General features: G+C 33.5%; 1 protein-coding gene across 6 annotated transcripts; it reads left to right on the top strand.

Moving 5' to 3' along the window:
* The first annotated feature begins 5,702 nt into the window (after positions 1-5,702).
* On the top strand, positions 5,703-12,671 carry LOC114406110 (AUGMIN subunit 7-like). 6 transcript variants are annotated; one of them, XM_028368691.1, is made up of 11 exons: positions 5,703-5,913; positions 6,018-6,124; positions 6,388-6,612; positions 7,333-7,418; positions 7,948-8,009; positions 8,879-8,970; positions 9,077-9,202; positions 9,948-10,038; positions 10,702-10,809; positions 11,448-11,546; positions 12,258-12,653. In XM_028368691.1, the coding sequence occupies exons 3-11, from the start codon at positions 6,479-6,481 to the stop codon at positions 12,450-12,452; spliced, it is 993 nt and encodes a 330-aa protein (XP_028224492.1). In that variant the 5' UTR covers positions 5,703-5,913; positions 6,018-6,124; positions 6,388-6,478; the 3' UTR covers positions 12,453-12,653. The 6 variants fall into 6 exon arrangements, with proteins under 6 accessions (XP_028224492.1, XP_028224491.1, XP_028224490.1 ...); XM_028368690.1 differs by having other exon boundaries at positions 6,018-6,129; XM_028368689.1 differs by having other exon boundaries at positions 6,018-6,149.

The following is a 12,671-nucleotide window of genomic DNA, read 5'->3' as shown; positions in this document are numbered from 1 at the left end:
AGTAAGGTAAGGAGCAATAAGCATTATTTTATATTTTTTCTAATATATGAATGGAATGCTTTTCTTTTATCAGGCGGACTTCTAATTTCTAAAGGTCTTGTAATGGGAATAGGTTATAGAAAAGAACTCGGTCAAAGTAGTGGTAGTGGGTAACTGGGGAGAAAATGGAGATTTTTATTGCTGTGCCATCCCTTTGAGTAATTATACTCCCAAATAACTTTTTTTCTAAATTATCTATTCAAATATCTCCTTTTTTTAAGGTGTGAATTCGGTTGGGGGACTTGAATTCACACTAGGATTTTTTGAACTGCTTTAAAAAAAGTTTAAGAATTTAGTTTGTCAAAAACCCAATTTTTAATGTGTTTTTTAAACATGAAAAAAAAACTAGTTAGAAAAATATTTTTTTCTTATTTTTTTACTATTTTTTTGTCATATATATTTGAAAACATTCATTTTAGTTTTTTAATTGTAAAATTTGACTTAGTAAAATAAATTTAAAATATTAGTTTAAATGTTGTTCGTGGGGTAATTTTTGCGCTTCTTTTTTTAATGTTGATGATGTTTTATGATTCAAAAAATAGTTAAGTTCGACAATTTTAATATAAATGAATCTAATGGTATAAGTTTCATATCTTGATCCGGTTTAAAAAACTTTAAAAAGTTCCTTAAATAAAATAAAAAACATGTTTTGTACTCTAATAAGTTCCTCATGATATTTTGTTGCATATTTTTTCATATCAATATGAGGTTATTTTGTATGGACAATGCATCATTTGTATTATTTTCATGTTGATGAATGCAATGGTATAACTTTGTTGACTTGAGTCGGTTCAGAAAGGCTTTAAAATTGTGTCCAAAAATTGTAAAAATTAATGTTTATACTTAGTAAACTCCTTTTATAATATAATTAGTTAATTATGAGTTAATATATTATATTAAATAATCAACCTTAATGTAAACTGAAATTACTATTATTAATAAAAAGACATTGCGATTGAACTTAAATTATAATCCATAAAATAAAAGAGAGGAGAAAACTTACAATACAACAATAAAAGCATAAAATACAACAACACAAGAGAATTTATTGTGGTTGGCTTTAATTAAGCTTCTCCTTGTATGTTAGGACACTTGTTTTTAGAATGGCCAACGGTTCAACATATACTACATCTTTATGGGAGACCCCCCGTATCCATCTCGGTGTGTATGCAGCTTATTTATGGACGACCATGGGGATTTCTTCGGTTGTCTGGATGATGACAACATTCATCTTTGGGATTTTCTGGCCATAATGATTCATTAGGAAGTATCCTAATGAATGGTTGTACACATTGAAAACATTTTGTAACTTGTATATGGGAGACACGTATAACATATGATCTATGCGAACATGTGCAAAAATAGCAATGACATGATGACAAGGCATGTGAAATGCTTGAAACTTTCTACAATCACACTTTTGTGTTTCTAAGTAGACCCTAAATCTCCTTAGAGATCAGCCAAACTCGCGTGGGTTTATTGTTTTAGTCACAGTGAAAATTTTATTTTGGTGATCGTAGGATTGAACATGATGAGTGGCAAATTTTCACCACGGTGTCATCGAGACACTTGTAAACAAGTTCCCCAAATTCTTGGCCAAATGTTATCATTGCATGTGCTTCCATCCTCCTTTTTGTGAAAAATATAGCAACTTTCCTACATGTTTCTTTGACGATCGTGATTATTGGTAAATAATGTGTACCCTTCAACACTGAATTGATAAACTCAATAAGGTTGGTTGTCATGTGTCCCCAGTGTCAACCTTTATCAAATGCTTGAGCCCATTTTTTCTTCAGGATGCATTTAAGCCAATTTGCAACCTCCACATTAGTTGACTTGAGATCATTATAATGACAATTGAACATTATCTCCGTAAATGAGCATGCTGAGGATAGTGTAAGAATTGTTAGTATTGTTACATATATGATATAGATAAATGTAATTGACATGAATGTGTTACTTACCCATTTTGACAACTTGTTTGCACATTTCAACATTCTCATACTTTCACATGAAATTTTGCCCAATGAGTCGAATGCCACAATGATTAATAGAGTCCCAATGTATTTTTTGTACAACTAGGTTCCATCAACTTGTTCAATTGGCTTACAATATGAAAACAATCTCACACATGGTTCGAAATCCTAAAAAACTCTTTGGAATGTTTTCTTACTTGGAACCAAATGACCTCTTTCACTAGTTGGTCAATCTGAAAATCTATGATTGTTCCAGGAAGAGAATCATTCATGACTAGGAGACACCTGGGTAATTGTTTGTGTGATTCCTCCCAGACTCCATACACTTTCTTGATTGACCTTTGTTTTGCCATCCATGCTTTTCTGTAGGTGGTTGTGTAGGTGCAAACTTTTTTTTCTTCAATCAACACTAGTAGTGAAATTGTTGGATCTTTTTTTTATCAATGACAAGATTTGTTTTGCAATCTTCTTGTAGTCTAGCTTGGAATGATCTTGAGAAATCATGTGTGTCACACATTGGAGAAAGCCTGTACCCGTTACCCGTCCATTACTGGTTGAGTATCCATTTGAAAAATACCCACAGATTTTTTTTATACCCATGGATACTTCAAATTTTAAAAAATAAATAGTTTTTTAATAAAGGTGATTTTAACCATCAAGTAAAAGTAATGAATTAAAAACCAAGAGCAAAAACATTGATACAACAAAGTTAAACATGATATAAGTATCTCTTAAGCATAAATAAACATAAAACCAAAGTACAAATAAAATTACAATATCTCAAGGCCTAAGTTCAAAGAAAAACATAAGTATTAATAAATTGAAAATACATAATATATATAAAGATGTTTTTATAATTTTATAAGTAGAGGGTATCCACGGGTACGAGTACTATGATACCTATACCCTACTCATTGATGAGATGGTAAAAAAATATTTGTATTTGTGGGTTATGGATACCTATTTAAAGTACCCACCATTTATCCATAGGCAGATTTTATCTGCGAATATCCACAGATATGGATTTTTTTACCATCCCTAATTGGCATATCATAAATAAAGACTTGGATAGGAAGGAAAGACTAGTTGACAAACATAAATCCCTAATGAAGTAATGCTATTTTTGTAATATTTAATAAGCATAAATAAATAAGAAAAATATAGTAATTATATCTTTTAGGGACGGGGACATGGCAGGTACCTATCCTCGCTTTAAAAAGTTGAGTAATATCTATACCTATACCCAGTTAAAGCAAATATTTCCCATCAAAATTGAAACGTGTTCGAGTTGGGTATGTACCCTTGAGTATAAAGTTTCTTGCCTCACTATCAGGAAGGTATAAGAATTCACTTAAAAAATAGCCTATAAAACAATAATAATAATAACAACAATAAAATATTAAACAAATTACACTCATTTTGCTTGAGTTTAAGACTTATTATACTCGCACCCCCTTCATGTTTAACCTTGGACAAACCCCTCTGACTTGCACTTTCGCATCCCTTGCATCCTTATTTACACCGTTAATTCAATTAACTGAAATGTCTCGCATGCAACACGAGACTGTCATCACAAAACCAACACGAGACTTTTCAATATGTTTTGTCCTCAATCACATGCTTTCTAGAGGCTACCAAAAAGTGGATGTATCTTGTTGATATAGGTAGTATTAATTAATTCATTTAAGTCATCATCAATTGTACAGTCTCATACCTGTACAACCTCTAGATCCCTCTCTTTCCATTGTGATTCATCCGAAGTGTTACATCATCACTGATGAGGGAGAGAGGAGTGAAGGGTATGAGAAAGAGGGAGTGGCAAGCCTGAAAAAGAAACCAACCTCTTCACTTAATTTCTTCCTCTTTCACCTCTCCAATTTTTCCTTTAAATTTGTCTAAAGAAAGGTTGAATCTAGTTTGCTTGGTAAGAGTAGTGTTTGATGGTGATGTGTTGATGTTGGTGGTGCTTTTGTTGGGTTTGGGTCATGAAGCATCAAGGTTTGCTAGTGATGGTGTTGCGTGATTGGTGACGCCGATTGGGTAATGGCGTAAAGACAAAGAAGAAAGGGTAGGTGTCAAGTGTTTGGAACAAAGAACTTTTTTTTTACTTGCACCATCTTTACTATTGTCATTGATTTTAAGAAGGGTTATTTGGACCTTTCCCAAAAAATAAACATTTCCAACTAACAGAGACCCGCTAAAGGGTGCAAAAAAATGCATTTTAGGAGAGTGGATGCAAGTGTAATAGGTCCTAAACTAATGAGAAATGAGTGTAGCTTACTATAAAATATTGGTATAAGTAATTTAAGTAATGAATGCATTTTTAAGTAAATGTTAAGATAAATAATTTTATGTTGAGAAATTGATTTTGAATTTAAAGTCACTTTTAAATTGAAGTGATTTAAAGTAGTTTATACATAATTAGATCCTGCTTGGGGTGGTTATTTTATTTAGCATTGAAATTTTAATAATAAAAATCAGTTTTGATTTTTTGGTGTTATTTTTTTTGTTTTTAGTTTTTAAGAAGTTGTTGCAAATTGAAGATGAATAAAATGATGGTGGAATAACGGTGGTGGCGGTCAAGGTTATCAAACTCGTGAGAATTTACTTAAACTCGTGAGAGTTTTATAAACTCGACTTGTAGACTCAACTCGTAGACTCGTAATAGTCCACTTCATATAAAAATAATAACAATCTACAAATAACATATCAATTAAACATTTCAACAATATAATAAAGCAAAATAACAAATTATAAATTTTATAATACTTAAATAACCAAGTCTATAATGCATCACTAATAGATAATAACTTGCAGGTGTTACAGTAGTGGTAGATCATTCTCATCGAGAGAGAGTTTGATGTTATTAAAGAACAAGAGTTTGATGTTATTAAATGTGAGAATTTTTTTATTCGGGAACAACACACTAAATGAAGGTATGTTAAACAGTAAACAAATAGAAAACAATCCAAAATGACTTATATTTTAGTCTATTTTTTTAACTTTCTGACTCATTGACTTGATAGTAAACTCGAGAGTCTATCAAGTTTACTCAGAGTTTATAGAGTATACCCAAAGTCTACTAAAAGGAAAGTTTACACACAAGTCAACTCGTAGAGGGTAAGTGGACCCGTAAACTCGTAAGAGTTAGCGAGTTAACTTGAGAGTTTGATAACTATGGTGGCGGTGGCAGAATGACAACAATAATGACGATGAAATAGTGGTGGTGACAATGACAATGACAATGATAATGACGACTGTCGTTGAATTGTGATGGTGGTGAAAGTGGTGGTGGTGTGACAAAAGCCATGATGACAATGTCAGTGGTGATGATGTTGACAACAATGACAGTAACGATAATGACGACGACGATGATGACAGTGACGACAATAGTGGTAGAACAAAGACAATATGATAATGGTGACGATGACGATAGTAGAATGATAGTGATGGTAAAGATCCTGACGGTGGTGGTTGTGAGAATTTGTTTTTTAAAACTAAAATCAAATTGAAAAATATTTTTTATTGATTTTAAAAATGAGTTAAAAAAATCATTTGAACTCATTTTTTATCTAACACATCTTATTTTAAGAATTACATTTAAAAAAAATGGAAAACTAGCAACCACCCGGGGTTAGAAGTGTGGGGACACAATGGGAATTCTACACAAGTGAAACTTGAAATCTCTAGCTCACTGAGTAACGGCAGTGTGAACATCTTCCATAGAGAAAACGGACGGGGTGGTTATAGTTACTCATCATTCTCCATTGCTCCATTCTCCGCATACACTCACAACCCGCTTTTCTCTCTCAAACATCGTCGCCGCCCTTCCCTCCGATTCATCTCCGTCGGCCTCGCCGACACGAAACCGTAGACGAATAACTCCAACAATTCTCAGGTAACCGCTCGATCCTTCACCGATTCGCATTTGACTTTTTGCCACCTCGAATTCCTTCCACGTCTATTGTAGTTTCCGTGAATAGATATGTTTGCCACCTTCAGGTTTGAGGCAATGCCATCGCCGGCATTGTAATTGCGTGTTCGGTAGATCCGTCGCCGGCATTGTAATTGCGTGTGCGGTAGATCCTTCGCCGGCATTGTAATTGCGTGTGCGGTAGATCCTTCGCCGGCATTGTAATCGAATTTCAAAATTTCTCATGTCTGAAATTTTCCTGAATTTGATTTTGTTTCGAATCCTTCTGGAAATAGGGATTGCATTTGAAATATCTTTTAAATTGTGATTCACTTTGTGGTTCTAATGATTTTCAGATCTATGGACTGGTGTGAGTGATGATGTTAGTTGAGTTTGTTTTAGAAATTGTCCTAATTTTGTCTCGTGTTATGTTAGTGTATTTTCCTTTGCTCTTTTCAGTTCTTTCTTTAATATTTTGAGAGGAGCACCAGGAATCGTTTGGCACTAAAGAGAAAGTGAGAGAGGGAGATGAAATAAGTTCGTACTGAAGATGGCGTCGAGGCAAATGGAAGAGATTCGGAAGAAATTGGCTGACCTTAATTACCCGAGAGCGAATGCCCCTGCACAGTCCCTCCTATTTGCTGGCATGGAGCGCTATGCCCTTCTAGAGTGGCTCTTCTTTCGGTATCTTGTTTTTCTTTGTCTCTTGAAGTCCATTTATCTGTTTGGAATTTGAGGAAGTTTTTCTGCCGGAAAACAAGATAATGGAAACTGGAATTGCTAGGTCTTAGACTCGAGTAATTGGCTTTTGTGCAACCATTGTGGCGTGATGTGGGATTACTTACTGTGCTTGTGGTTGTGGGTTGATGCTCATTTTTTAAACAAATTTTGGGAAATCGTATGCTGTTTATTTGAATTCATTCATTCAGAGGTGAAAACAGGATGGTGAGAGAAGGGGTGGTAGAAAATTTGGAATCAAAATAGGAGGGCGAGCCCTGGTGCAAGTGCAACAGTAAAGTTGTGTCTTGTTGGTTATTGGTTCAAATCTAGAAATAGTCTCTTTGCATATGTAAGATTCTGTACAGTGACCCTTCTTCATACCTTTGCAATGTGAGGAGCCTTTGGCACTGGGGTACATGAGTTTTCTTGGTGCTATAATATTCGAAGGACTTAAAATGAAAAGAAACACAATAACTCCTTCTATTGCCTGCCTTTCCACATTTCCATAGTACTATTTCTCTTTTGTATCCTCTGTTTATCATGCATAACCCTAGCAATGCCCTCTTTCGCAGTATCTGACATTGTCTTGTTTTAGCCTATGTGCAGCACTACTACTTACACTTTTTTGATGTTTTCCTGTCCATGTTAAGAAGAAATGATCTTTGGTACTTGTACTTACAACAGGCTTTTAGGTGATAAGTCACCCTTTTCTCAACAAAACATACAAGGGGATGGCCTTGATCGTGATGAGGAGACAGGTCGAATTCAGTGTAAGTGTTCTCATTTTTGTTATGTTGAAAATTCCAATTTGGTTAGTTCAATACCTGTTATGCAAGCTATTTTTTTGACTAAGTTTGTGCCTTTTGCACACTTCTGCATTTGTATATAATAGTAGAGAAAAATGAGTTGTGTGATCAAGGTTGTGCTGTTTGGTTTCTTATAGCATGCCACTCAAAGGCAACCATCCTTGAATGCTGTAATTTTCTAGTTTTATTCTGTGTATATCCTGCAAAAAGATCCGCTTTATATATTTTTTTTATGCTGATAGATATTTGTTATTCCACATTTAGTAACATATTGCCAATTTCTTCTTTTATGCCTTTTTTTTTTAAAAAAAAAAAGCTCTGGTGAAACAATCTTTTGCAAGTTGCTCTCTGTCAATTTCCCTTTTGTCATTCATCTTCATCACACACTATGTATCTCTTTTTAGTGGGTGATTATTTTTAAACAAATCTCTCTTGCACCTTTTGATTGTGTCTTCTTGTAGTAACTTTTCTTTTCATGATTTATAATTTGCAGATTTGGCTGAGATTGCTAAGTTTCTGGGTATTACAACAACTGTAGATACAGATGCCATTCAGGTTAGTCACAATTGATTGTGTCTTGCTCTTACTGTGGATAACAATGTACTTATTGCTCTTTTCTTTGCTATTCTGATCTCAGCTATATCCTTCTGTGTCAATTGTGCATACCTTCTGAATTGTTTTGGAGATGTCCCATTTTTGGGTTATTTTGTTTTAGTTCTTTGTTTGACATGCCATGTCTGATCACAATGTGGTAAGGATTATTAGTATATTTGAGCCTGACATATTGTTGGGAAAAAATTGCTTATGATTATGTTTCTGAATTATATGTACTGTTTTTAGTGATACCTGTAGACAACTGTTTTCAAGAGCTGTCTAGATTAGTACATGTTGCATCAGTGTGAACATTAATGATTGTGGTTACCTGGATGAAATAACTAGCAGATTTTAGTTATCTTCATGAACCCTTGTCTTGGTTTTTAAAGAAACATAGTTGTTATTAGTTAAGGGCTTAAAGCAGAAAGGGTTACAGGCAATTAGCTTATCTGGGAAATACCATTTAATGTGCTGAAGCACATGAATTGATTGGTCTGGTTCTGTCTAATTTTGTGTCTAACTAGCATGTACTATTAGTCATTAGATAACCCATTGAAAAGTTCCCTAAAATTCTGATCTAATCTTTATTGTTTAATAAAAGAGAAAAAATTCTTGTGTGTTAATAAAGAAAGGAGGTTATTGATAGGCTTGGTACTAGATTTGATATTTTTCTCTTGGATCCAGTGTCCTTGCTTGTTTTGATGGAAAAGAGTGAAGATTTAAAGTTTTATGTCCTGATGTGATATGCATTATAGTAATATTCATACACATTCTGGATTTCTGGTTATGATTTACCTTCAAAGCTAGTAAATATTAGTCAAATATGACAGGGGCATGGAAGCTATGAAGACCGTACTGCAATGCTTCGTCTTATTGTAGATCTAGTGGACGCAACAATATGCGCAGATAATCCAGAATGGAGGTTGTCCACTGTCATATATATTTCTGAGTGATATTTTTTTTTCTATAATTTTTGTTTTGCAGAGATGGAATTGACATAAATTTTGTTTGTATTTTGATTCCTGTAGTGTTGACGAGCAGGTAGCCAAGGACATCCAATTAATAGACTCCATTGCAGAAAAACAAGCTCAAATATTTTCTGAAGAATGTAAATTGTTTCCTGCAGATGTTCAGATTCAGTCCATATATCCATTGTAAAAATTTCTTCATTTTCTTATGAATATTTACCTTCCCATTCTACATGACTATTTGAGTAAATATCTTTATTTTATAATGCTGGGCTTGCATTTGTATCTTAACTTACCAAATTATTTAACATTTGATATAGTGTTACCATATGCAACACACTAGGGCATATTTTTGAACAGCATTGGCATGGTTTATGATGCACATCAATTGTTGCTTTAAGTTCAGGGAGAAATATTCCTAGTACAAAATAACGAAATTGCAGACCATGGTTATGTACTGGAAACTGCTATTTAATAATTTGTTCTCTGCAAATATTACATTGTAAGAATGTAAACTGATGAATACCATTGAAAATTTCAGTCTGGTATACATAGAGGTAACCTTTTGTTCAATGGAAACTAAACTTGATAGATACTGATAGTTGTTTGCTTTCTTTAGTTAAGTAACAGGTAGCGAAGCTACATATGCACTCACAGACTTACACATTAAACACAAAATTTAAATGATGCCATCATTTGAGAGTTTTTTATGGTGTTAAGATTATTGTGTTTCCCTAAGTAGCAAGCACATATAAATCCTGCTCACACTTTGGATTCAGCAGTTGAATTTTATTCATTCAATTTATATATAAATATATAAAATATGTACTATTGATAATTCATTTGATGGAAATTATTTATCTTTTGCTAGTAAAAGAAATTCTATTTCATGAGATGTATTAACATTCTGGCCTTTTTAAACTATTTTCAGGCCAGATGTTTCTGAGCTGGAGTTGAAGTTTTCTGAACAATCAAAAATATTGTTGAATCTTCAACAAAAAGTTGATGACTTGGCATCCAAGGTTTACTGCAATTCTCAACCCACTTCTCTTTGATAGTTATATGATATGACTGTAGCTGGAAATAGATCAGAAGCTTGAATTTTTGTTTCTCTTTTTCTTTACAGCCATATTGTTTCACCTTGTTGATGTACTGTATGTTTGATGATTTTCTTTTGAACCTTGATAGCACTAATTTTTCTGTTTCTTGGTAAATGTACCAATCCTCTTTATTAACCTTCTTGTTCTAGCTTTTTTAATTCTTTCCAATGATTTACTAAATGAGGACATGAACTAAATTTCGCATTGACACTGCATTATATTTTGGTTTCCTCTGCTGATCCTCTACAAGTTGAGCTTTTGTTCAATTGTCAGGCATTTGTTGTTGACAACTACTATTTTGTAAATATTTTTGTAACTATATGTGAAATAGGAAATTGAAACAGTTTTCTCAAACCAAGCAGGCCTTTAAATTTCCATTTCTTGTTTTCTTGAATCTCAACTCTCAATTCTGTATCTTGCCATGTTTCTCGACATTGTGTGATATTTTTCAAATTGTGTCATTTAATATCTTATTTTCTAATTCTTGATTATTATTTTTAAATGATGAGACTATGATGTCAACACATTTCTGAGTAATATTATTGTACTTATTTTGATACTGTTGCTATCATATCCTGTTTGTAGCATGCTTACAATCCTGATGAGGAGTATACTGAGGTGGAATCCCAATTGCGGGCACATTTGGAATCTTTTCTAGAAACAGCTAGAACATTCAATTTGATTTACACCAAGGTTTGGCCAGGCTTTGCTCTAATTTGTTTTACAAACCCTCTTATCCAATTTGTTCAAATCCTGTCAAATAAATATTTAGTGTATTATAAGTGAAGAAACAGTCCTGGCAATGAATGGAACTATCATTGTTTTTAGTTTCAACTAGTCAGGGTTGTATACTTCTAAATCCCCTAATTTGAGCATCTAGACCAGAATAGCTGCTTCATCTAGACCAATGGTGATCTGATCACTGGACTGCTACCACTGAAACTTTAATTGTAGTTGACCCTTATGAAAAACTGGATAGCTCTGATTGTAATTGGTACACAATTTTCTGGTGCCATCAGAGTCTGGGCTGGTTTTAGTGTCTGACTGGATATGGCTGAGAAATAATGAAAGGACATAGACAAAGAATGCTCATAACTATATCACTAAAATCATGCTATCTTGCTTATAATGTACTGGTGTACTTCTTTAATGTATAAATTTTGTTTTGGTTTTATTTTTGGTAAAAGACTATTAGTCTTGTTAACATTGCATTTGATGAATTGGAAGTTTCAATTTGAGATACTTAATTTATCTAATGATTTTATTATACTAATTATAATGGTGGCATACTCATAATATCTGGGGAAGCTTATAAAAAATTGCTTGTGTAGGAAATTCGTCCATGGACACACATGATGGAGGTTCCGCAACTTCATGGATTTGGACCAGCTGCCAATCGTTTATTGGAGGCCTATAAAATGCTTTTGAAGGTATCCTGCTTATGCTTGGCATAAATGCTTTTTTTTTTTAAAAAAAAAAAACTATTATTATGTTCAAATTGTTAGAAATTTAAAATCAAGTGATGCTAGACATAATTCGAAATTAATCTATTAGCAGTTACTGGTTAGTTACAGAGATACCTATTCACAAATATAGAACTCCTTTTATTGGTTCTGGCTGATCACCCTTATTTCAACATGTTAGCTGGTCATGCTTGAATTTAATTCTTATTGTCTGCCTCTCTTCAATCCCTCCAATTTTGCTACTCAGGTTGAATTTGCTGAATTTTTTTCCTTTTTCTTATCCCCTCTTAGTCCTCCTTTTTAGTAAAATGTGTATTAGAATGTGTTAGCCTGTTAGAGAGTGTATTGCTAACACTCCTTTAAATTTTAAGGAAATAGGGCTAATATCTTAAGATTCAATAAACAAGGAGTCTGACCCACAAAAATTTGTAATTTCCAATAAATATTAAACAACGGGAAAGAATATATTCAAAAGAGTGTGTTGCTAACATTTTTCCTTAGAAGTTATCCGTTAGTATTTGATAATTGATACACTTGGTTTCCATTAAACATTGCTTAATTTCTTTTGCCAGTATGGCAAGTCAAGTGAGAGGAATTGAGCAATTAAAGGAAGCTATGTTTTGAATAATATTCTTGTTGACTTTATTGACGATATATGTATGTGCTTATTTGCAACAGTTTTTGGGCAACCTACGGAATCTTAGGGACTCACATGCAGCACTTGCCTTCGGTTCTTCTGAGACATCCGACGGGCCTTCATCTGTCACACGAATAATCTCTGAATGTGAATCTGCATTGACAGTCTTAAATCGTGATCTTGGAATTCTCTCTGCTTCCATTGCTCGTGAACAGGTAGAGAAGATGAACATTTGACGAAACATGAGAAACAAGTTATTAATCCTTATTCTTTTGGATTTTGTGAACTTGTGCATAATGTTCATATTGTTGACATGATGTGTGCTGATGTGAAGTCAGCACGGTTGTCAGACTGGGTCTATGTAAACTTGTGGAGGGTCTGAAGTGTGACACATAGACTTCACTTGTAAACTGAGAAGAGTATAGCTAATACAAAAATATTATTAAAAAACCTAA

Source organism: Glycine soja, chromosome 3 (genome assembly GCF_004193775.1).
Source record: "Glycine soja cultivar W05 chromosome 3, ASM419377v2, whole genome shotgun sequence".
In the NCBI taxonomy this organism is placed as follows: domain Eukaryota; kingdom Viridiplantae; phylum Streptophyta; class Magnoliopsida; order Fabales; family Fabaceae; genus Glycine; species Glycine soja.
Note: the sequence above shows the minus strand (reverse complement) of the source record. Positions and strands in the feature narration are given on the sequence as shown.